Genomic DNA, 25,907 nt, shown 5'->3' on the forward strand with positions numbered 1-25,907 from the left:
CAGTCTAGAAACTGAGCAACATGGTAACACTGTCCAAACCTCCATTTGTCATTCTTCAGATCTGACAAACTTCAGGCCATAATAAAAAGAGTGAACAATTGGTCCTTATTACTTGATATTCAAAGGCAATCACTCTTAATTCCACACCAGGCTGAACGCAGATCAAATAGCCTATTTCCATCCCATAGACAATTATATCAGTGCAGTATCAGTGCACTGGTGACAATATTTTATCTATGGAGAAATGTTTATATTGGAAACACCTTGGATTTATAGTAAAAATGAGGGTATCTACATCTGAACGATAACTTCATGAACCTTGATTGTGGATCAGAAGGTGATACTGCTACCTGCTGTGATGACAGAGGCTCAGACTGCTGAGGTGGCAGATCTCCATAAGTAAGAGAGGATGCCAGCATCACAGTTGACACATTGCTACTCTGAAGGGTGTGAAATCTACTCATCTACTCATCACACACACACACACACACACACACACACACACACACGGAAGGAAGAAGGGAGGGAAGAAGGAGGGAGTTGAAGTTTGAATGTGGAATGTCCTCCACGGGCTGTTGTTCAAACACTTGGTCCCCAGCAACTGGCGCTATGTTAGAAGGCTGAAAAACCTTTCAGGTAGTGTTCTACTCAGATGAGAGTCAACACTTGTTTTATTCAGCTCTTCAGTTGACTGGCTGAAACCCGACCACACTAGGGTAGGCATCCTGTTTTACTCCCTGTGCTCTTAAAGACACATAATAGAATGTTGTTTAGCCAAATAACATGTGTACCTGGTAGCTCAGTGAAGCTGACATTTTAAAGTAACCATTGAAGCCGCGTCATCGACTGGAAGCATCCTGCAATGGCTGACAAGATGGCTGTCCTACTCTTCTTCATCTTCCTTCTCTGGCCTGGATCATGTGTGCCTCCAATTTGGATGATATGAGAGACTGACACTTCTCACTATGGGCCCTGAGGACTTCATGCAGTGGAACCTGCAGCTCTGTCTCATTTACATAAGAGAACCTGTTTACAGCGCTGCCCTTCACAGCTAAGTCTCATGCCTTCTCAACACTCCCACTGCCCACAAAACGGAAGCACAGACTGGACAACAAACTAGAAAAAAATACCTCTGTTCAAGCCTCATGTCTGCTGCTGTGGCAAAACACCTTAACAACAAGCAAGTTAGGGAAGAAAGGGTTTGTTTTAGCTTAGAATTCCAATTCACAGTCCACCAATGCAGGAACGTCAAAACCCGCAGGTGCATTCGACAGCTGGTCACATCCACCACAGTCAGGAGCCGAGAAAATGCCTAGAGCTCAGCCCTGTCTCCTCTCACACAGTCCACGGCTCCAACCAGGGAAGGTGCTACTCACGTCAGGTTGACAATTAGAACTATCACAACTGTGACCAAATACACAGAAAAAGTGAAACTGTCTAGTGAGGCAGTGCCCCGACTGTGTATGGGACAGAAACGCATGCACCGTTTGACACATTGCTTCATATCATCCCGAAAATGACTATAAAGAGCTGCCTGGTGTTTTTATTCTCATTTTTTTTTTCTGAAGTGTTGATGACTGTCCCTGCTTAGACAACAGCTTGGTTTTAATTGATTCTTCATACTGAGCTAAGCAAAGATATTCCATATCAAGCAAACAATCCAAAAGTCTTATTAAATGGAAGGCTATTGCTTTTGGAATCTCTTACAGGAAGTTTTTAAAGCCTTAAGGCACGAGTAGGGGATAAAGCTCTACTTTAGCATGGTAGACATCAAAGTGACTATGTTCAGTTTAAATTGTATTTTAATGAAGACCTATGGTCACAGGAAAACAAAGACATGGTAAAGCCTGTTGCTTGTTTGCTGCAGTGGGTTTTTGCTGTGTTGGTTACTGTTACTATTGGTGCTGGGAACCAAACCCAGGGTCTGGCTCAGCACTCAATGATAGCTCCAGGCCCTGGCTTTAAAACAAAGTAAGGAAACAATATTATTGATATTGGTTCATGTTGATATTAAATACCCCAGAAATCCTCATACTGTGAGAACTCTTTTATTTATGCAATGGTTTCATTTTACCATCAAACAGGGCTTGCTTGTTCTCATTTCCTCCTCCTTTTTCTCCTCCTCCTCCTTCTCCTCTTTCTTCTTTCCAATATACCTATCAACATTTTAGGCACTGGTGTTGAAAACACACATTTTCAGAAATCCCTCACCATACCTACTTCCAGCATAGGAGGGCCACGCAGTCTTACAGGTATAATTGCTGAACCTTCTCCACGCCAGCACCTAATTAGGATTGCTTAGACATATAAAAATGCACTGTTAATCTCACCAATTGAAAATAAGACAACTACCACGATTTTGAGCCAAACTTGAAGCAAGCTTTAATTACACACTGGCCAAGAATCACGTTTTGCAGAGGCTTAAAAAGATCAAAATTTTCCTGCGCATTTGGTTACCTTGGAGAGCTGTGTGGGGTGCTGCTGTGTGGACATCTGAGGACACCACAGGGCGTCCTGAGGAGGGATCTTAAAAATTGTACAGAATTTCAAAATGAGTGATACTCCTGAAGTGATTCCAAATTTTGAAGAGATATTTGCAAGCACATTCACACAAGATGACAAAGAGTACGGGGATACTTCAAACGTCCTCCTGAATCCCCTCCAAATTGCTCAGGAAGGGAACAGCAGAGCTGGTGGTAACCAAAGAAATAGAGGCAACTGGCTGCCAGATAACAGACAGTTTAGAGGTAGGGATGACAGACGAGGGTAGCCAAGTGACAGTTGATCAAATCAGTGGCATGGACGATCATAGGGTAACAATTATCCACAGTAGAGACAAGAGACTTACTATCAACAACAGTACAAACAATATGGTCACAACCAGAAGCCTCCCTATGGTTACTACTGACGGAAATGTTTCAGCTTTTAGCAACAGACCATTCATTTTGATAATGTGTTAAATCTTTGTCTTATTTCGGTCATAGTTTTTCAATCTATTTTACAGAATGGGTTGTTAATTGTTTAGAACTTGAAACTTGAAAAAAAAAGCTGATCTTGCTAGAGATGTGATTGATTGGAATAAAGTGTGGATTGTATTGTCTGGCTTTATTTAAAAAAAAAAAAAAAGCCAAAATCACAAGGCCACCATATTTCCCATTAGCTCCAATCCGGGGCAAGCACATATCCTGACTACTTCCTGCCTGTGTACCTCCCACTACATTCAATCAAGGAAAGAGTACATCCTGACGTATTTCCTGCCCGTGTACCTCCCACCCGCATGTGATCAGGCACATCTGGTACAGATGAGTCAAACCAACCCAGGACAAACAGGAACTTAACTATCTTAACTGAAAACAGAACTCTTAACCTACAGGTTATGTTTTCCTGTTTGATTTCACAGTACACTAGCCAGTTAAAATTGGGGTTCAAATGAACAGTAAGGTCTAAAGGCATAGATATATCCCAGGCAAAGTTGGGGACATAATTATACTAAAAGCATTAGCTGTTGTCCCTGTGGATCCTGGGATTTCACTGTGAAGGGACCAGCCCCCCATTTCAACAGCCATGACAGTAACCCGTGCTTGCCAGAACCTTGTCTTGGTCACTTAGAGGTCAGATGCCTGCCTCATGACAAGGAACCAATCAGAAGTTAGCTGGTGGTGCTATGCTTTATGACAAGCGCACAGCAATGACACACAGAGCATAGCAACCACCCTGGGAGGGCCTATGGGCCATAACAACCAGTTGGCCAATCAACACAGGGCAAGCCCTCCAAGCCTGGAGGCACACCAACCCTGAGCCTGTGCATAGCCCTAGACACTCCCCTTACACTGTCCTACAAGATCTCTCGGGAGCCCCTAGGAGTTGTCTTTGCTAGCCATCCACCATGGCGGGTGGATGAAAGACATGAGCTAACATGGGGTTAGCTCGTTAAATTACAATAAAGCCTCATGCAGTTTGCAGCAAGCTCTCGAACCCACCTGGTGATTGGGGTGACCGAGGTCGTGGCCTGGGATCCCGGATACCTGAGTTTTCTGGGGGGTCTAACAACTGGACAGCCTGTATTTTCTCTGGCAACCCTACCCTGATGTCTGGAAGAGCATCTGTTGCTGTCTTCATTCAGACTTGTGTATTTAACAACGCTCCACTGCTAAGTCTGCCACAGGATCGAGAGTGACAAGCCTGAGCATTGCCTTTTTGTTTGTTTTGCTTTGCTTCTTGCAAGTGTCTCCTTCCCCTTGTAGTCCTCCTAACTCAACCTCACTGGTCCAGGAATTATAATGGACACCGCGGCTGGGAGCAGCTGGATCCTGTTGTGGTTCCTTGCGAGCCTGTTGTGGTTCCTTGCCACTGAAGACAGTGCCCTTGTTGGAGTTGGTCTGTGCTACGGATTCACCACATCTTTCACCTTGCTCAGTGGCCAGTCGAGTAGCTGCTTGGGTTTAGCAACCAGGCTCCTGGCCCCTCTTGCTTCTTGTTGGGCTTGGCCAATGGGAACCACCCAGAGAAGAAGGCAAAGGGCGGGAATGAGACAGATATTCATCTTCTCCTTTTCTCTTTGCACAGCCCTGATAAGCTGGGACTCCACTCCACCCAAGGTCACGTTCTGGAGGCCAGTCAGTGCCAGGGTGGGGTAGGGAACCTCTCCCATAGACTCAGCTCAAGCACAGTCCTCATGCAGCTTCCTCCTTTGTTCACCCTTGAAGGTCAAGAAGCTTTCCCTGGTAGCCAGCCCTAGCCCTGGGGCCTTTCGAGCCCCAAGGCCTGCACAGCCCTTCTGATTTCCCTGGCTCTACACCCTGCTCTTTAAACAGTCCCCCCCTGGGGTTGTCCTTGATCACCCCTTGTGACTGTACTCCTCTCCCTATCCAGACCCTGAATTTCCTGATGTGACATATGGACAGCCAAGATTCCCAATCTCAACCTCACTCCTAAATCACAAACTCACTCCTGGTGCTGACAGAAAGTCACACACTGGGGTTCCAGCAACTGGAGAGCCATAAAGAGGACCTCCCCAACCCCACCCCATTTCTGAATGAATCAGAGACCCACAAATGCCCTGTCCACTGCATAGGCTGAACGTAAAATGTGACTGTTCTGGCTGGTGTTGTCACCAGCATCCTCAATGCCACATTTAGACTGAATGGTTGCTGTCACCTTGGAGGTGGGGACTGAAAGGTTCAGGCATTATGCTGGCCTGCCCCTGTTACCTGGTGGAACAGGCAGTACCCTGGTCAGCCCAGGGTTCGTGGGAACTAAGTCTGCAGGCAGGTGCAGAGGACCCCTTTAAAAGACAGACCCCTGCCCATTTATGCTCTCTCTACTCTTCTCTCTGCTTCTGCTCTTCTCTTCTCTCTATATCTTTATGCTCTCTCTGCCTCTCTATGGAGACCGGCCCTGGCGGTCAGCCATTTACCCTGTTTCTCTTCTCTCTTAGTCTCCCTACTCTGCCGGGCCTATAATAAACCGGTTAATATGTCGTCTCATCTGCCTCCTTTTCTTTACATCTAATTTAAACAAAAGAATAAATAACAGGGACCAGTACTGTTTTAAATTTTTTATTCCTTTTACATACCAAGCACAGGTCCCCTCCTCCCCTCCCCTCTCCTCCTCCTGCTCGTCCCACCTCTCTACAATGCCCCCATCCACGCCTCAGATAGGGTAAGGCCTCCATGGGGAATCAACAAAGCCTGGGTACCAGGATTTTTAAGTGCAGTCAGTGAATCTCTATAGAAAAGGAGAATTCTTGCCTGTAGACCTCATGACAGGCTGGAGGTAGTTGGGTAAGCCTCGCCTCATGCCTGGGGTCTGAGATCAGACCAGCAAAAGTTCAGTGCCCCTCGTCAGAATGCAGGAAGGCCTGGGGTGTGGTTGTGAAACTGTCTGCAGAACACTTAGACATGAAGCAATTTACATGGAAAACCAAAACAAACAAAAGAAGCCATCCGAAAATTCTCACCCTTACCCGCATGCTCTCCCCTAACCAGCTATTTTAAAATAATCAAATCACTGTAGTATCTGTGGTGTTTTGGAGATTGCTGGGGATTGTGAGTCATGTCGGTATGAGATGTGAACAGCAGTTAAGCTGGGGTGGGAGGAAGGTGGGGGAGGCAGAGGGGGTGCATTTCTCATGCAATTGTACCTCATCCCAAAGTCTCTCTATCTTTGCCTTCTCAGGACTCTGACCTGAGAGAAGAGCCACTGCCCAGGCAGGTCTGGTGGCATGGTAGTGGCCTGCCATCCTGGAATCTTGTCTTGGCTCCAGAAACTTTGATTCCTCCTTTGGACACCCTGACTCAGTCTTGAATGTCATTCCTGACCTTCCTTGCTCACAATACCTGTGAAAGTCCAACTCCTGAGGGAAAAACTCTGTGTGCCAGTGTGTGTGACTCACACGATCACCTCATGGCACAATCAGAGCCTCAGTAAACAGCCCTCGTAAAAGCAACCTTTATCTGCCGGTCTTCAGAGCTGCTGGAACAGACACGCATGAGAGACCTGAACACAGCGTTTCCAACATCTCACGGCAACACTCTCCTCTCCCCCAAGACGATAACTTGCTTATACCAGGGGAAACAAAAGAGCACCCCCACCTTAGTAAGAAGAGGGTACAGTGGGGAGGGGGTCAGAGCAACCGAAGAGCAATGCTGTCAACACTGGGGTGTTTCCTTAGCCCAGGCAGACTTGGATTCACTGACCGAGGCTGACCTTAAACTCATCTGCACCTTTGCACTCTTGTACCTTCTTCCCATGCTCATGTTTGACGGTGTCCGTGTTCCCTACTCTGATGGTCATCACTCTTCAAGAACAGCAAAGATGACAGCTGGGTGTGTCAAGGGTGGGGCAGGGGGTGGTGCAAGCCTGGAATCCCAGCATCCGAGAAGGTGAGGTAGGACCTTTTATGAACAGCAAAACTATGGGTGTGTCCACATGCAACATGATAATGGAAACAACAGAGACAAACTCAAGACTGTCATTCTGCTAGGCAATGTGATATTGCTAAAGGCTAGTTTATTCTAAGAAGCATACTCATTAAACGACTTTATAAAATACACCTCAGTTCTGTCTTCTACCTATCATCCATCCCTCCATCAAAATATAGATACTACAAAATAATTCTATATAGCCTTCTAAGTAGCCTAAAATGAGGTAAATTGTAAAAGGAAACCCTTTAAAATCCACCATCCTAACAGTGATTGTGTTACCCTTGTAACGTAACACACATAGTGCCATTTTCCTGTTAGGATTAAGACCAAACAAAACAAAACAAAACAAAAACTCCCCTGTATTGAGAATTTCATACATAAAATGTGGCTTGATCAAACTCATCCCCCATTCGATGGCCTCCAGTTCTTTCTTTCCCTCCAACTTCCAACAAACAAACAAGAAACACGGAGTCCATTCAGTGCTGCCGGTAGGCACATGGCCTACAGCCATCTATTGTCAGCCTTCAGTTACCAGTGGCTCCTCAGGTGTGGCTCATGCAGGTCACCTAATGCCATCTTCTAAATTCCTACCTTAACCCCAGCCACACTGGCCTACCCTCCAGTCTCTAAAGTAGCGCTGGGCCTTTGCATGTCTGTGGGGGTTTTGGTTTTTTTGTGGTCTGGAGCTTCTCCATCTCCTTCTCTGCCTCCGTAGCTCTTACTCATGCATCAGATCTTATCTCATTACTCATTGCCGAGCCACCAAAGAGTCCTCATCTCATGCCTACATCCTTTTTATATGCACTCATAAATGCTATCTTTTTCCTGTTTGGCTCTCACCCTGTTTGGCATAAACCTTATCTTCTACTGCTTAATCAATCACCCCAAATTTAGTGGCTTAAAGCAACAAGCATTTTCTGTCGCAAACTTCCCAGGAACCAGGAGCTGGAAGCAGCCTGCCAGGTGGTTCTGGCTCAGTCTCTGATAAGCTTCTGGCAGCCTGTAGCCACCTGAAGTTGTGCCTAGGGCTGGAGGCTCTGCCCTGCTCCTTTCTTTGGCCATTGTCAAGGCCATCAATTCTAAGCCCTGGGCCTCTCCACTGCCACCTTGATTCTTCACAGCCCAGCAGCATACTCACCCCAGAAGAAAGGACAGGGAAGGCAAGCCATGCCTTCCGGCTTTGTCTTCAAGTCTGGCCCACTCCCTACATACTTATTAAAAACACATTTTTAAGTCAGATTCATACTATCAGGGAGAAGAATTGGTTTCCACTTTTTGAGGGAATTTTTTTAAGAAGTATTTTAAGCTGCCTTACACGATTACTTAAGTAAATATATGTCTTCTTTCCTAGACTAAGAATTTTGGGGGAATAGGTATAAAGAGAGGGGAAACTTGGTGGATTCCATGGCAGGTGAGGGTGACCAAGGCTGGGGAACAAACATGCCAGACAGACAGAACTTAAGTGAGAAGTTTTATTAGAAAGGGAAAGAGGGGAAGGAAACAGAAAAGAGGTGAAGAGACACAGAGACACAGAGAGGACAGAAGAGAAGAGGGAGACAGAAAAGTCTGTCTGCCCCAGAGGAACAGCAAGAAAAAGAGAGTGTGTAAGTGGCCAGGGGTATTTCTTTTAAAGGGGTCCTTTGAACCTCTGTAGTGATGGAACCCTGGGCTGACCAGGGTCCTGCCTGAGTGCATTCTGCCAGGTGACAGGGGCAGGCCAGCATCATGCCTGAGTCCTTACAACAGGACCCCCAACACACACCACTCCCACTGTTCTCTGCCAGAGGCCTGAAAGTGCGTAGGTGCCCAGTGATGCTGAGTGGATGGAAGGGAGGAGGGAGGGGTTGGAGGAGTAAGGGATGGGAGGCAAGGACAGAGAGATGGGGGATGTAGGGGTGACATGAGCGGAAGTGGGGGTGGTGGTATCTTTTTAACTGAATCCTAGATCGAGAGAATTTGGGGTAAACTATGGAACCTTAATTTTGATTTTGCAGCCTTAATTTTGATGTGGCCGGATTTGTTAAGTGTGTAATAGATTGGGGGGGGGGGGTAAGTTGCATTTGAATTTCAAGTCCCTTCTATTCCTTGTTCATATGGAATTGATGATAATGTACCCAAGCCCTCTGTGACTTAGGGAAACAAGCTCTGCCAGATCCAATAGATTTGGCCGCCGGCCATATTTGATCGCATTCTTTTCATGTCTGCACAAACTAAATGGCCCAGGAATAGCAGATCGTTTAGTAGAGTCATTGCAAAGTATAATGAGATTTTCACCCTTCTTTAATTCTAGCTCTAAGGCAAACACCTTCACACTATGACTAATAAGGTCTCTGTGTTGACTTTTGACGTTCTGTAATATTAACAATATTGCTATATCTTTCCTTCTACTTTTCCTTTTTGTGTCGCTGGGGGTTGACCACAGGGTCTCACTCAGTGCCAGGTGTTGTGCTGAGTCACAAGGATCCCCAAAGAGACAAAGATCCAAAAAAGGAGACAGACCACTGATGCAAATGCACAAGGTTTATTAAATTGTCTATCCTACCGAGGGAGGGACCCTGTCTAGCAAGCTGATACAGCAGCCTCCAGAGGGGGTGAAGTTCCCTGTCTACTGCTAGGTTTTAAAGACAAAAGTTACAGGATTACATCAGTAAGGTACCAGTTGGTTTCTGATTGGTTGACATTTGGAAACAATCAGGAAAATTTCTCAAAGTCATATTTTGGCATGAAATACCTGTGTACCAGGTATTCTCATTGGTCAGTGCTGAGAGGGGACATTCTGTGGTTTCTATGGCTTTGTCTTGTTACTTGCAGGTGGCCTGTTGTTCATAGATACCAATAGTTTTTAGAACTGTATTCTGGAGACTATAGGGAAGGTTTTGGTCTCCTCTGGAGTTTCTTTTGTGGCTAAACAGTTCCCAGGACCCAAGTACCTAGGAGGCTATGGGATGGGGGATCTGGAATTTCTTTATGTTCAGTTTTGGCCCTAGGCTCCGGGAGGCCAGAGGATCTGGAGTTTCCTTGTGTTACAGGCCTAAGTGTCTTTTCTGTAGCCTGTCATGGCTGCTAAAGCAGAGACTGAGTGAGGGTCTGGTCCCTTCATTCCTGGAAGTGAAGCCTTTTAGTTTAGTTTTCCCCTTTCACCAGGCAAGTACTATACCGTGGCTTTCTAATGTGAAGATGGCAAATTCTCGTGGTCTGTGGTAGCCGGGTAATACGCCGTAAGATGTGTGGGAGGTTGTCAAAAGAATGACAAACCCTGCCTTTAGCTTTCTCAGACATGCAATAAAATAGATGTTTTGTAGATGGAAGTTTCTGTCCTGCCCAGTGCTACAGTCATTTAGTCCCAAATAAGCACACAGGTGTTTACATTCATTATAAACTGTTTAGCCTATTGCTCAGGCTTCTTATTGGCTAGCTCTCTATTAATTATTAGCCCATTTCTATTAATCTGTGTATCTCCATATGGTCTTGGCTTACTGATGATTCCGGATCTCTTGCTTCCTTGGCAGCAACATGGCATCTCCCTGACTCTGCCTACTATCTTTTTTTATTTCTTTTAATCCCTGTTTGGATTTCCCACCTGTCCATTGGCTGAAACAGCTTTATTCAGCAACCAATAAGAGAAACATATATTCACAGCACATAGAAGGGCAACCCCCATTAATATTTCATGTTTTAATAAACCAGAATCTACAGAAAACACATACACTCAGGGCAAAGTTTGCTTCAGAGGAACAAATATGTATATTTTGGAAACATTGGGTAAAGGTTCTCATTGAGACCAGCAGGGTTTCAAGTGCTATTCATACTACGATTCTGGGCCATAACCCAAGTGACATCCTGTGGTGGTTTGAATAGGAATAACCCTCATGGGTTTCAGTGCTTGGTCATTAGGGAGTGGAGCTACTTGACAGGGATTAGAAGGTGTGATCTTGCTGGAGGAGGTGTGTCACTGGGGGTGGTGGGCTTTAGGGTTTCAAATGCTCAAGTCAGACCCAGTATCTCCCTTCCTGTGCCTGCCAGTCTGGGTGAAGAACTCTCAGCTCCTCTCCAGCACCATGTCTGCCTGCACGCTGCCACTCTTCCTGCCATGATGACAATGGACTAACTCTCTGAACTGTAAGCCAGCCCCAATTAAATGGTTTCCTTTACAAGCGTTGCTGTGGTCACCGTGTCTCTTTACTGCAATAGAACACTGACTAAGGCACATCTCAACAGTTTTACCTGCTCTAATATCCCTCCTGCCAGAGTGGGGACTTAGGCCCTATTTCCCTGCCCTTCATCCTCTGCATTAGGTCATGACTGCTGAGTTCTAAAGATGTATGCGGTGACTGAGCTCAAACCCAGTGTGTGAAGCTTAGTGAGTCACTCTTCTGCCATCCTGTGAGCCCTAGAACTATGTAAATATGGTAAGATCTCCTTCCTGTTAGTACTTCTAAGCTTCACAGTTACTACAAAACAAACAAAAACAGGGTCTAGCCAGAATCACAGAGTTTTGTTTGTTTGCTTTTGCTTTGGGTCAAATATTAAAGCAACAAAAGGTCTTCCGGCTTCACAGCGGTAAAGACCTGCAGAAAAAGCTTCATCTCTGTAAGAGGGAGGGAGGCCTCACAGCCTCTGAACCACACACGAATCAGCCCCTGGCTTCCCAGTCTGTGCCCAAGAGACCCAGTGATTTGTTCAGCATGAGGAAACGTCACTCTTTGTCCAGTAGACATGTCACTGAATGGGATAACTCATTCTTGGGCTCTGGCCTCCATACTAGTATTGTTCTCTACCCTAATTGTGGCAACCAAAGAAAAGGGGAAGCAAGATGTTTCAGCAAGTGATTGCTGCCAAGCCTGAGGACCTGGGTTCAACCCCAAAGAGCTACACGGTAGAAAAAGAGAAGTGATCCAAAAGTTGTCCTCTGACAACCACATGGGCACCTTAGCCCTTGCGCACATGCATGCACATGCAAACACACATGCATGCACACAAACACACAAATAAAAAATATATTTTCAAAAGGAAAGAAATGTCTCTAGACACTGTCAAATATCCCCTAGGTAGGCATCACGCCTGGTTGGGAACCACTGTCTGTATCTATGGTCATTTAGTGCCTCATAGTCAGTACAAGTGCTCTAGTTTTAGGACGACCTCATAGGCAGTATTAGTGTGTAACAGAAATATAACAGGATATGTAATAAGAATAATATTGGTATTTTGTTGTGGAAGATTACTAACACCGAAAACCCAGGTTAGTCTCGCCAACCTTTCAAGACCCTACTCAAACCCTAAAAGAGAGCCAGCGCCTCCTACATAGTTCTTTATCCCACCTTCTATGTACCTGTGAGCACGCTCAAAAGGGCGTGGTCAGCACTATAGGTATGAGGGATTACTCCCTACATTAGTGCTCTGAGTATTTTAGGACCTTGTAGTCAGTATTAGTGTTCTGAGTATTTTAGACGAGAACCCCAAGTGTTTGCCTAGAAAAGGACTTCACTTCATTTTCAGCACACACAGCTGAGAATAAATTCTAACCAGGGCAACTCTTAGCACAAAGGACTTAAAAACGAAGCAAGACACGGGGCTGCACTTTTGATCCATGTTTAATGAAAAAGAAGTCTTGTAAATAGAAATGGACACAGAACAGTGGGTGGGAAAGTGTGGTTGCTGGAACGAAGGGAAATCATTTTACCCCTGAATTCACAAGCACATTCCTGTCGGTTCCTACTGATCTAACACATTTCCGGAACCCCAAACACTCCACTGGTCTTCCACAGACACTCAACCAAGTAGTGTCTGAAGGGTTTCTTTCCACTTTCCCCAGGCCCAGATCCCCCAGACACACACAGCCAGGGCGAATGTATCCAGTGCGCGCTAACACGGAGTGAAGAAAGCGCAGCCGCCTTGATTCTTTATAACACAGCAAGTCAACACTGGCCAGTGAGCTTTGGGCATGCACACGATGGCTGCTAACATTTTCATGAGAAAGCACTCAGGCTAGGAAACCATTTATTCTTAGGACAATCAATCACTGGAGAATTACATCTGACTCAACCAACTTCACTTATGTGGAAAGAAGTTTCTATGGTTTGCCATTGAAATATGCAGACTTGAAAGATGAAAAGGCATAAAATTTTAAAATTTTAAAATTTTAAAATGCCCAGATGTGAAACTACAGTGAACATCCTGCTGGCTTGTTTTATGGCTCATGATTTTCAGTGGGACCAGTCAATATCCTATTTCTATTATTTTCTACTCTAATGTATAGTATGATCATATCTTTCTAACTAAGAAATATATATATGTATATATAAATCTTTGGAAAAGAACTCTGACCTCTGAAAATATACACTGGTGGTGATAGCTTTGTATTAATGGCCTCAATTAAAATAAAATATCCCTCTTTCAAGCTGGAAGCTAGGCAGCACTAAACTCATTCTAGACATTTGCCATGTGGGTGACAAAGAGAAGCAGCAGATTTTGCTCTCTGTCCCTTTAAGATACAAATCTTGTTGGCTGGCGCATAGCAGCCAGAAACCTTGTGTGCTCACATTTCATCGGCTGATGTTAAGAGGAGCCTTGCCTCTTCTGATACTGGATTCTGAGTTTCTCTAGCTGTTGTACGCACTGGGACTGGGCCATCTTCAGCGTCCGGTTCTCCTCTGTCAGAGCCTCAAACTCTCGAACCAGCTGAGCAGCATCCCTCTTCTCCTTTTCTGCCTGGTCCAGCTTAGCGATGAGCTCCTTTCTGAAAGTCAGGGCACAGGGCAGGAAGCACAGGCGTCATTGCAAACATACCTAGCAATCTGCACTCCTCACTCAGCTCTTCTCGGAGTGCACGTCCCCTTCTGGCCGCCAATGACACACCTTTACTTTTCCCTCTTGCTTTCTTTCTCTTCCCTTTTCTTCAGGTATCTTTATTTATTTATTTTTATTAGCTCACAAAGCAACAGGTTTCCTTCCACATGGGAATTTCATACATTTCTCACTGTCCCCTCATCTCCCTTCGCTCTTTCTCCCAGTGCCCTGCGGCCCCCAGGCGACCCTTCCGCTTTGTTCTGTTGTCTTCTCCACACTTCCCTGACAGCCTTTTCTTCCACTCTCAGGGGCCACTTTCCAGATCCCTTAAAAATGCTTTTAAGCATTTACATCCTCCTGGATTTGTGTATTTAACAGTTAGAAGTTAGGACCCACACAGTGCTTGTCCTTCTGAGCCTGGGTAGTTAGGACTCACAGCATTCTGAACCAGGCTTACATGGCTTGCTATGCTTTCCAGTTCCAGCCATTTGCCTGAAAATTTCATAATTTCATTTTTCATTGAGTAAACTCCACTGTGTTTATGAACCACACTTTCGTTATCTGTGTATCTGCTTGTGGCATAGAAGCTGGTTCTATTTCCTTGCTATTGTAAAAAAAAAAGCCATGATCGGCATGGACAGGCAAGTGTCTTTATAGCAAAATAGACAGTCCTTTGGGTATGTGCCCAGGAGAGGTAACCAGGTCATAGCTAGTTCTATTTTTAGTTGTTTTTTTTTTTTTAAAGCCTCTCACTGGTTTCCATGGTGGTTGCAGTAATTTACAATTACATCAACAGTGGATGAGATAGGACCTCACTCTACAGACCCAAGTTGGCCTGGAACTCACTATGTAGCCCAGGGTGACCTTAAAATGTATAGCAATCCTCCTGCCTCAGCTTCCCAAGTGCTGGAATTATAGTTGTGAACTACAATACCTAAGTACTGGTCTTCTGTTTGTGTTTTAATCTATCCCAGTTATAAGTTTTAGGACCTTTTACTTAGCACCTTCATTAGACACATCCAATGTGGCTTTCACCTGCCAAGCCATATCACTGTCCTGTGATCTTATTGTGGAATATTTGTTTAACTATGCAAAAAATGTGTTGCATTTGTTTAACTATGTAAAGATGTGTTGCGTTTGTTTAAGTTGCAGAATATTTGTTTGACTATGTAATGATGTGTTGCTGTCTTGCCTTGCCTGCCTAAGGCCCCTGACTGAGCTAATTAAAAGCTGAATGGTCAATAGTGAGGGAGGTGGTATATGCAGAACTTCTGGGCAGGGAGAGTAACCAGGAGGGGAAATTTAGGCTGGGGGAAGGAAGAAAGGGAAATACCAGGGAGACACCAGGGGCTAGCCGGAAAGACATGGAGGAAGCAGGAGAGTAAGACATACAGAATGAAAGAAAGGTAAGAAGCCCCAAGGCAAAACATGATGAATAGAAACAGGTTAAATGGTTAAATGAAGTTTAAAGAGCTAGCTAGTAGGACAAGCCTAAACTAAGGCTGAGCATTCATAATTAATAATCAGTCTCTGTGTCTTTATTTGGGAGCTGGTTGGTGGCCCAAAGAAAATGCCAACTACATGATTTATTTTTTGTTAAGTACAACAAATTAAGTGTTGGCTGCTTAAAAGTCAAAACAGTGATGCATTTCTGTTTCTGAGAGAGCAAATATCAAAGTTTTTTAAAAAGTACAATAAGTTATTAAAACTATTATTTTACAAAGGAATGAAAAGGCCATCAGTTACTAATACAGTACACACTAAGGCCCTGCCTTCTGTCTTGTGGGGGTGGAGGGAGCTACTTTGTCTCTTATTGGATCTTTGCCCTTGGAACTCAGTGCTTAGCTTCCTTTGTTTCTGTAGATCTCAGTTTAACAAATCTTCATGAGGGGCTGGAGCTGGAGTTCAGTGGCAGAGCTTACCAGGCATGCTCCACACCCTGGGTTGGATCCTAAGGCTATTATTTCCCATGTCTTTCTCTAGTCCTCACACTTACACAGTAGGACCTTAACACCCATCAGGCATTGGATCTAGGTCTCCCATGGATCTGCTGATGCTCAAATAAAATGGCATAATATTTTTATGTAACCTGCACGTATCCTTCTAGATAATTTACAATGCCTAATACCACATGTATGCTATGTGAAAAAAATTAAAATGCTATTTTGTATTATTTGAAAAATGGGACAAGGAACACACTCTAACTACACAGCATCTTGATGTACAGTTGGTTGGATCATGGATGTAGACCCCTGCACAGGAAGAACCACATTCCTGAAAGTATTTTCTCTTTCTTCTTACACTAGCCTGATACTATATAAGATAAATAGAAGAATGGAAAAATATATTTCTACAAATAACAATATTTATGTTTATATTGGAAATAAGTCAGGGAGACTAGAGCAAGAACCTTTTCTGATCACAAACCCTATCTGTAATGTTCCAATAACCCATAGATAGAAGATGACATGATTGACCTGTTCATTTATAACTCCTAAACCATTTGAGCATTTAAGACTATTAGTTAAAAATTAGATGTAATGGATGCATGCCTGTAATCCTGGCCCTGGGTGGCCTGAGGCAGAGACTTGTTGTCAGCTAGGTTACATAGAGACACCCTACCTTAAGAACTAAAAAGAATAATTACTACTAGTTAACACACACACACACACACACACACACACACACACACACGTTTGGACACAAATCCAAACTAGTTCAACAAATGCATACTGTGGTGAATTAAGTACGTGTTAGTGTATTCTGCGTATTATAAAGCATTCTCAAATATGGATCTGTGATGAGATAACGCCGGGCACTAGAACAAGTGGGTGAAAGAAAAGCTGATGAGAAGCAACATGTTCACTTGTCCTGCAAAGGGTAGAAAAGTGGACAAACCTGGGTAACTTCTTCAAGCCAATCAACAGCATTGCTGTCACTACTGAGGAGACAAACAGGTACCACGTGCCCTTGAGGAACATGCATTGTATCTGTGGCCTTGCCTACCCAACCCAAAATGCACACAATATATCTAAACATGAGTCATATTAGACAATACAAGAAAAAATATCCCTCATTGTTCAGGAAGAACAAAGCACATTTAGGGAAATTTTTAATTGTAAGTCCAGTAAAGGACACATTTTGTATCTTCAGTTTGTTTGAAACCATCAAAATGATCTCCAAACGGGCAAAGGTTAGATCAGAAGAGAAATTCTAGTGTTTTCTTCCTATGCCTGATAGACTCCCTTAGTCTTTGGTATTAGCTGAGCAAAACCAGTATGGTAAGAGAAGGACCCAGCAGGACCAAGGGGGAGGGTGGGGAACACACAGGCACATACACTAAGTTCTTGAGCTCCAACTGATCTCTGGGTCTTCCAAGATGTTTAAAATAGAACAGGCTCCCAATAAATATTTGACGAATGAATAACTGAAGAAAAAAATGTACTTCAGGGAAAGATCATTTATATCTTAAAAGAAAGAAAGCCTAACTCAAAGTACTCCATCTAATTAAAAAGCCACACAGCTAATAAGAAAAGGCAGCCATCAAGCCTGTCATGATTACATGCTCAGTGCTCTGTGTCCCTGAGCACAGTTAAAGCAGAAAATGCTAATAATTAAATATTGATCAGTAAAAGTTCTCTTGTAACTATCTTAAAGAAATTAATGAGAGAGAAAAAAAAATCCCAAAACCTACATGTGGCTGAGAAAGAGAACTGCTGCAAATCCTCCACGAATTAGGTCATCCCTGGTCTAGCTGGGGTCCCCTGCCCACCTTTACCATTTAGTTCTAGAGTTCGGCTTTCACTGCACGGCCTGGGGGTGGGTATACCACATCTACGATGGCTGTTTTCCTGAATCCTTGTTTGACTTCAGTTAATCCCCTGATGCCATCTGTCTGTCTTCTGTTTTGGTTTTTAGAGATGACTAACCACAGAATCACTGACTTTATAACTGCAGGGAATGGGTGAGACTATTCCCATCACTCTGCAATAGAAAATGTCAATAATAATTTCTTCTTTACTACAATCAAGAAGGCTCGGCTGATAGATTTCCAAATTGGCTTCATGTAAGTAATTATATCGACATCCAATAAAAACAGGCAAGATGTCTGCTGTCTCCTGTTTGGGAATTATTTATTTAGACACATTTATGTTCATCCATTAGCTAGTCATGGGTAAGCCTCAGCACACCAAACTACTGAAACTGTTTTATACACAGATGATTTCAAGAAGAATTCAATATTTACAATGAATGAGGCAAAATATGATCCCAGCTTTTGATTTTTCTGGCTACCATGTCTATCACTCATTCAATGTCATAGGATGTGGGGTGGAGGGCCATAGCTACAGGAATCTCACTTTGATGCTAAGAACCTGTAGCATAACACTCTACGTGATGAATCTCAGCAGTCACCCATAGGATCTACCACAGATCATCAGATGCTCTCATCTTAAGCCACAGACCTGGAAAAGTTTTACTTGTAAAGAAAAAAAAAAGGAGAGCGAGAGAAGTTGAAGTGTTAGGACAGAGAAGATGAAAAGTGTGTGGGAATTAATTTCAAAATGTAGGAAATTCTTTAGTTTCCAAAAAGCTGATTCATTGATGGTACAAATATTTTGTGATCTAGGAAGATGACTATTGGGGTGGAGAGATGACTCAGATGTTAAAGACTAGGCTCACAACCAAAAATACGAGAGTGGGAAGATCACTATCAAGGTTCTCAGTGCTTGCAAAATTAACTGAGCATTTTTATTGAGAAAAAGTTAAAATTCTAGATGGTTTGGCTCTGATGGGCTAACGGTAAACTTTATTAAAAAAAAAAAAAGAATGCTTGAGTTGGTGGTACTTGCATGTTCAGAGGCCCATATTTATATAGGAGAGGAAAAACAGACTCCTCAAGATGACTGAAGGATCTTCCCTCCTTTTTTTTTTTACAATGGAAAGATAACAAATGGTGTTGAATTGAGGCTTCCAAAATTCAATCTGGCGATGGCGCTGAACACTCATGAATAGTAAACGCATACATGTACTAAGATATGAGGAGGCAGAAGCTGGTGGGGGGGGCGCAAGATTGAGTCTAAGCAAGGGTTTGTCCAATTTTAGTCTGATTGACAATTAGGCCTGAAGAGTCTATCCTAGACAATGGCATTTGGAGGGGCCTCAGCATCATCCTTGGCTTTTACTCACTAGATTCTGGATAACAACTTCCTCACATCCTGGTCGTGAAGTCATTTTTCTCTGGATATTATCCAGGTCCTGGGTTGGAGTTGGGGGAGGAAAGGCCCCTCGTGAGATACACTGCATTAAATAAAGAAAGCTGCAGGACTTGCTCTGTCAATCACTAGGAGCTGATCCTGGGATGGGGATAAGGCAAAAAAGAAGATGTTTCCTTGTTCTGCTCCTCTGGAGATTGCATTGGTGCTGCCTCCTTGGTAAAGGAAATGACTTAATGATATACTCATTAAGGGTATATACATGGCATGTCCCTTTTAACAAGGTCTCAGGCAGAGGGTAAGAGAATTCTAGTCAAGAGACTGGACAGCCCTGGGTTAGATGGTGTTAGAGACCCAATTGTTATGACTGGGGCATTATGACTGGAGTGTTGATCCTCAACAAAAAATACTAGCTATTTAAATGAAAAAAAACAAAACAAAACAAAAATCCTCTTGGCCCTTCCTCTGCCTCCTCAAGCAAAGCTTTCAGCAATCAATTTCCAGGGTTCTCTAGTCTCTTGCCCAACAAGCATTACATCCAAGCTCAGACCAGGCAGTGTGTTTATTCTCATTGGTGGGTTGGTCTTGGGAACCACATACTGCTGGGAAATGACTTCCAATCCCATACTTTACCCAGGAGGGAAGCTGCACACATCAGACATCATGAGAAAGAGTACGCTGTGTGCCCACCTACTATTACCAACATCTGTGGGACATACCACTCTTATTGTTTCTTTATGACCATGAAAACACAATTTCTAAACTGAGTAAATGTGTAAGACCCATATGCCTGGAGTACAGCTCAAGGTTCCAGTCTCCTTGTGTTCACATTACACAACCTTTTTCCAAATCTCACCCGATGAGTGTAGTAGTGCAGATAAAAGTGGCCTTTCTCTGCTCACTCTGTGACAGTGGCCTACTGATATCCTCTCCATCCCCAAACTTTGAGAGACTTCCCCAGAACTTGGCTTCAAAATATTTCTTCGAAAATGATCTAAGGCAACAAATATTTCTATTTAAACACAAAAATCTCTGTTGGCAGTTTCAGAATGAGTTAAATACCATGACAAAACACAAACAAAAAGAGGACTATTTTTACATTAAAGTTTTACAAGTAGCCCAAGTACCCCTTCCCACATTTCAATATTCCCCTAGATAAGCTATTATTCTCCACAATCATTTTACATAAGACATAAGCATGCAGGTCTTAAAATGTCTGTGGGTTCCTAATACAAAAAAAAAAAAAATCCCTCTAATGCTTCACTTGAACCCACTAAAGTTGTGTGATCCTCTTACGCAATAATTAAAAAGAAAACCCTCTTAAAATTGGGCAATGTATCTAAACAAATATTTCCCCAAGAAAACAGAAATGGCCCAGAAGTGCATAAAAGTTGTGCAACATCATAGCCACCAGGGAAATGTAAATCAAAACCACAATGACACATCATTGCCATCTCCTAGCGTTGGTATCCTCAGAACGGAGCAAGCACATGAGGACATGTGCAACGATTAGAACTCTTCACACATGTTTATAGCGGCGTTATTCAAAATACTGAACAGTACAAACAACCCAGGTGTACATTAGCCAACAGATGGCATATAAGATGTGGACAACAGGATATTATCCACAGATAAAAAGAACAAAGCACTGGTGTGTGATACGTGGATGAACTTGAAACATTACTCTTGTGAGAGTCACATCAAAACCCATTACACGATTACAATCACTGAAAAAATGTCCAGCAGCAAGCTGATAGGCACAGGAAACAGGTTTGTTTGCTAAAATGGCTAGGAAAGAGGGACAATGAGAGGGACTGCTTAAGACTACAAGATTTCCTTCTGAGCTGATGAAGATCATCTACAACCACGATGACGGCTACACAACACTGAAACCCTGCAGAGCCCTAAACTGTCAAACAGAAAAGTCCATCTTTTATAACGATCTTTTTCTGTTATCTTTTCAGGGAGGTTCGTATAGAGACCAGAAAACTGCTTTCTCCACCAGACAAGATAGGATCATGTCTAGAACTCAGCAACCTTTATAGCTGGTTGTAGTTTAATTGGATATTTTAAATCATTTCTGTCTATCAGTGCTAGATTTCTAAAGCTATATGATGGACAAAAGAAGCTATGTATACTGAGTGAAAATTCTTGGAAGATGTATCAGAAAGATATATAATGCTATAATATATGCAATTATAAGGAATATGGTTACATACAAAAAGATATAGATGCTCCAACTAACGTAGGAACTGACTCTATACATCACTGGTCATAAGCCAGAAATGAATTTAAACAAATAGGATTTATCCCATGGTGAGTAAACTGTGAAAAGCTTTGACTATCTTTATCCACCCAATGGACTTGCACAGTAAGAGTTCTATCAACTCTGCCTCTCGCTGTAAGTGCTCCCAAACTTGATCCAGGGAGACCTCCTCTGGAGATATGAGAGAAATTCAGTCTCAAGTTCAAACATCAGGCTGTGCACTGCACACACAATTCCAATAAAGAAAATATCGCTTTTAAAATACTTTAGAATCTTTGTGTCTCACTTGCATGAGCCAGTTGTCAAAGGCATCAAAGTCAGCCACACTTTATGAAGTGTTGGGAGAGAAATTCGCATCAGAATCATTTTTTAATGGAATGCTAACTTCGTGGGTCAAATCCATATGGCCTGATTTATCTTGCTTGAAAACAAAGACTTCAGAAAAGGATCTGTTACAAAATGAACCACTGGCACACTATAGCATAATGAAAAAACAGTACAGCTAATAGCCCTTAGAGAACGCACTCTATACAGTAACGACTCTAACCACACTTGTGATTTAACAGTTATCTTAGTAACCCTTACTGGTATCAATGCCATATTTTAAATACAGGACCATAGCAATACAAAGAGAATATGTTTATGCAGAGGACATTACTGCAACCTATAATGGGCTACCTTAAATCAACCTCATTCGTATTTGACATCTATGATCAGCTCCACAGTGGATGATAAGGAGACAAAGAGATGCTAAAGAAAGCAAGTGCAGGGGGGGGGTGGGTTCCCACAGGAGAGACAGAGCATCGTAAAGACAGGGATAAACTTAAACATGATTACTGACAGCATTAGCTTACTGAAAGTTCAAAGGGTCATTCAGCAGCTCTTCCATAGCCGAGGAAAAGATCTGATCACCACAGGCAAGGGCATGGGCTGGGCCTTCCTACAGGAATTGCTGCCAGTGGAGCAGACACAGACAGGACCCAGCTCCATCCTGGGAAAGAATAGGACTATGCAATTGAGGCAGGGTCAAGGTAGGAAGTTCTACAGAGGTTCCTAGGCATATTGAGGTATGTGGCTACAACACTGGACACTCTCAGAAGTCACACTGTGCTGACAAATGCATCCTAAAAAATCTGGACAGCTTATGGAGACTCTACAACCCAAAAGAAAGCCTTGGATTTGAAAACTTGTGTTTTCTGATTTCTTGACAGTTTTTAATCCCATATAGCCAAAAGTCCAAGTCAATTTTTGTGTCTGAAGTGAAGCAAAGCAGGAAATTTAGAAAAGGCTGAGTTCATTTGGTAAATGCAGTAGTCTGCTTACCAAATCCACTTATAGATATCCAACCTCTATATTGCAGTCTTCATGAGTCCCAGAATTTTCTTAAACAAAACACATTTCACCTTCATTCAGGTAGAAATTAAGCAATAAATACATTGCGACACTGCAGTAAGATGAAGGGGAAGAAGAAATACAATGTTAAAAAAACTGCCCTGCTTGTGAGTTCTATTTCATGCCCAGGCAATAATGTGTGTAACACTTAGGTGCACATAATGGACTAGGCTTCTTCAGGAACTCAACAGTGAGCAATGCCTCTGTAGCTATGTTTTAATGTGATCACTTCTTAGTCAGATGTGTAAATACTACCAACAGGTCTCCCTGGTAAGTGTGTTATAACAAACTGGCCAGTGGATGAAGACACAGCGCTTACTTTGATGCTTTTCAGGAATAAAAAAGTAAGAGTCACTAAAGATAGATGCTGGCAGAACTGAGTGCAAATAAAATGGGTTTTGTGGAACAGTCAGTAAAATTAAAGTGCTTTAATTAATTGAACTGTATAACTTTCCATAGCAGACCTGTAATGATAATAAATGCTATCATGATTAAAAAAAAAAAAAACTTGCTAGGACTATAAAATGTAATTAGGCAACTAATGCATTTACATAACTCTAAAAAGGGTTTTCATTTAATGTGGGACCTCTCCTCTTTAAACATCAATTAAAATTCACCCCAATCCAAAGTGCCCTGAGGCTCTGGGTAGAACCATAGAGAATATGGAATGGCTCTGGACGGTATTTGGTAATTTTTAATTTCTTTAACTAAAATATCTCATTTAAAAAACAATTAAGTTCTGAGTAGAAGCCTGCCCACAGCTCTCTTTCCTAGGCCGAAGGTAGAAGGACTTGATCTACCCAAGGGCTGTTGCTAGTTCTTAAAATCCCTTCCCTTCCCACCGGCCCACCGCAGTCTCTGCTTGGTAGAAGCAACTGGGTGGCCAAGTACTTACTTCCTTTCCTCAAGCAAGGCGATCTCTTTTTTGACCTCATGGTACTCCTCTGCTATTTGGCAGTGCTGTTTAAACACCTGCATGGATTCTACGGAGTCGTGACACGGCGGCAGAGGCTGCACAGACAAAGAGAAGCAATCAGTCCATTGCAACAGAGAGCAGCACCGATAATGAACATGGCACAAAGTCGAGCAACTTCTATTTGAGGGAACATAGAGAGATGATCGTGCTGACATGGGCTTTCCTGTGACATTCGTGGGCATCTCGTCCCAGAGCCCTGAGACCCGCTGGCTACACGTCGGCTACTTGCTATGTGTAGATGAAAAGTAAGTTTCCCATTGATTTGTGATCCTCCTTGGAAATTGTTAACTGCTTCAGAAAAGATCAGGGGAAACACTCCTGTTGTCTGTTTCAATTTCCCTTTTTGTCTACGCCCATGGTCCCGAGGCACAAGCCCAGAACAGCTGTCATCTGTGAAGCTGCTCAGCTCCGAGAAGACCAGACCCCTAAACCCTGCTTATGACACATGAGGCTGAACAGAGAACAGATTTGCATTTCTTCTTTCCTGCCATCAATAAGGAAAACAGGTCCACGTGGCAAACTTTTCTACATACAGCATGAAAAAAAAAATTCCAACCTCCAGTTATCATTTTTAACTAAAACCGCCATGAGTTTTTGTTCTTATTTCCACATCAGCCATGTGTGATTTAAAACATACCACTTAGAATGACAGTTAATTGTCTTTTAAGGAGTTTTTAAATCACCCCCTAATTACTTATGTGGAAAAAATTGTCAAATCTGAGAAGCATGGAAGTTTGTTGTTGAACAAGTTCTTTGGTCCTATCTGTCACTAAGATCCATGTAGGTAAACTGTCTTACTAGGTACGACTATCACTCACCTATACTAGTAAAGTGTGAACTGATGGATTTCTTATCTTACTATTTGGTCCAAAGTTCTTCAAACACACCGATTTTGGGGGGTGTCACATTTACTCGGTAAGTAACAGCAATTCAGTAAAGTGTGTGTTCAGGCTGACAGCTAAGAGGATGCTTCTCGCTCTAGAAAGTGAAGTTCTAAACAGACATACGCATTACTGACAAGTCACACTGAACATTTTGATATTTGCAATGAATACAAAATAATCATAATAAGTTGCACAGTGTTCTCCAATTCTGATTAGGACGAACTTTACATCCGTGTGAAATCCTCAGTCACTTAATTCATGTGGAATCTAACACTAATCACGTTTTGTAGTGTCTTTCCCCGATCCCTAGGAACACATTCACGGCATCAACCCAGCCGACTGCAACTGCTATGCTTTTCAATATAGAAATAATTGGAAAACCAGAACACAGTAGTATGACAATATAATTCACCCCAGGAGGCGAAGCCGTTGCCAAAGGAATTCAGAACTCCTGGCTCCTCCAGCCTGTGTCCCAGAAATCTCAACCCATCGTCCATTTTCACCTGTTCTCCTGGCAGGTTCCCAGGTGTAACAGAGAGCAGAATGAAAGCAACATACCCCAGGCTCCCAAGCCAAGCTTTTAAATCATCTGTGCCCTGTTAAAGAACTGGCCTACTGGCAGCCATGAGATTATACATGCCGTCCTGCCCTCAGGAACACCACATAAGCCACATCTGTTCAGGCGGGATTCAGCACGTCGCTTGCCACCTGCAAGTACGTGAACTGCAAATTTAGCAGCTACCTAATGTCATAGCCAAAAGAGTCTAAGGTTCTGCATGTCTGGGAGAACAAAGATGGCAGCATCCAAGGCAAGCATTGCCCTTTCTGCTGTGCTTTAAGAAGAAAACTGAGGGCTGGAGAGACGGCTCAGAGGCTGAGAGCACCGGCTGCTCTTCCACAGGTCCTGAGTTCAATTCCCAGCAACCACATGGTGGCTCACAGCCATCTATCATGAGATCTGGTGCCCTCTCCTGGTGTGCAGGCAAATATGCAAACAGAACACTGTAAACATCATAAAGAAAAATAATTTTAAAAAGAAGAAAACTGAAAATCACAAGTACACTCTCTTTAAGAGAGGGCGGTTCCTCTCTCCTCCTTCCTTTGCTTGGCACCTTGCCAAGCAAATAACTGGGATTTTTCTCCCATGACTTTGGTTTTGTGTTTTTTTAATTTTATGAGTTTTTTAATTTACTTGTGTGTTTGTCTATGCACATGCATGCAATGCCTGAGAAGCCAGAAGGTGTCAGATCCCTTGGAACCTGAGTTACAAACTGTTCTGGGGATGCTGGGGCTGGAACTCCCACCCTCTAGGGGAGCAGCCACTGTCCTTAAGTGCTGAGCCATTTCTCCAGCCCCTCTCCTTCTGTTTTTATTTGCACTTTAGCATGCTACCACTAAGTGACATCTCTAGGCCTTTTACATTTTTATTTTGGGACAGTATCTTGCTAACTTGCACAAGCTAGC

At 43.2% G+C, this 25,907-nt stretch overlaps 1 protein-coding gene and 1 pseudogene across 3 annotated transcripts in view; one reads left to right on the forward strand and one right to left on the reverse strand.

The window, feature by feature from the left end:
- Positions 1-2,551: 2,551 nt before the first annotated feature.
- On the forward strand, positions 2,552-2,908 carry LOC100769723 (annotated as a pseudogene).
- A 9,598-nt stretch (positions 2,909-12,506) lies between these two features.
- Map3k7cl (MAP3K7 C-terminal like) overlaps positions 12,507-25,907 on the reverse strand; it is a 35,595-nt gene continuing 22,194 nt past the window's right edge. For all 3 annotated transcript variants that reach the window (XM_035444433.1, XM_027412345.2, XM_027412344.2), the window contains exons 3-4: positions 23,479-23,594; positions 12,507-13,662 (exon numbers count right to left, since the gene is read on the reverse strand). In XM_035444433.1, the coding sequence (XP_035300324.1) occupies positions 13,482-13,662; positions 23,479-23,594 (297 nt within the window). In that variant the 3' untranslated portion in view covers positions 12,507-13,481. The remainder of the gene's footprint in view (positions 13,663-23,478; positions 23,595-25,907) is intronic.

This window comes from Cricetulus griseus, chromosome 4 (genome assembly GCF_003668045.3).
Source record: "Cricetulus griseus strain 17A/GY chromosome 4, alternate assembly CriGri-PICRH-1.0, whole genome shotgun sequence".
Classification (NCBI taxonomy): Eukaryota; Metazoa; Chordata; class Mammalia; order Rodentia; family Cricetidae; genus Cricetulus; species Cricetulus griseus.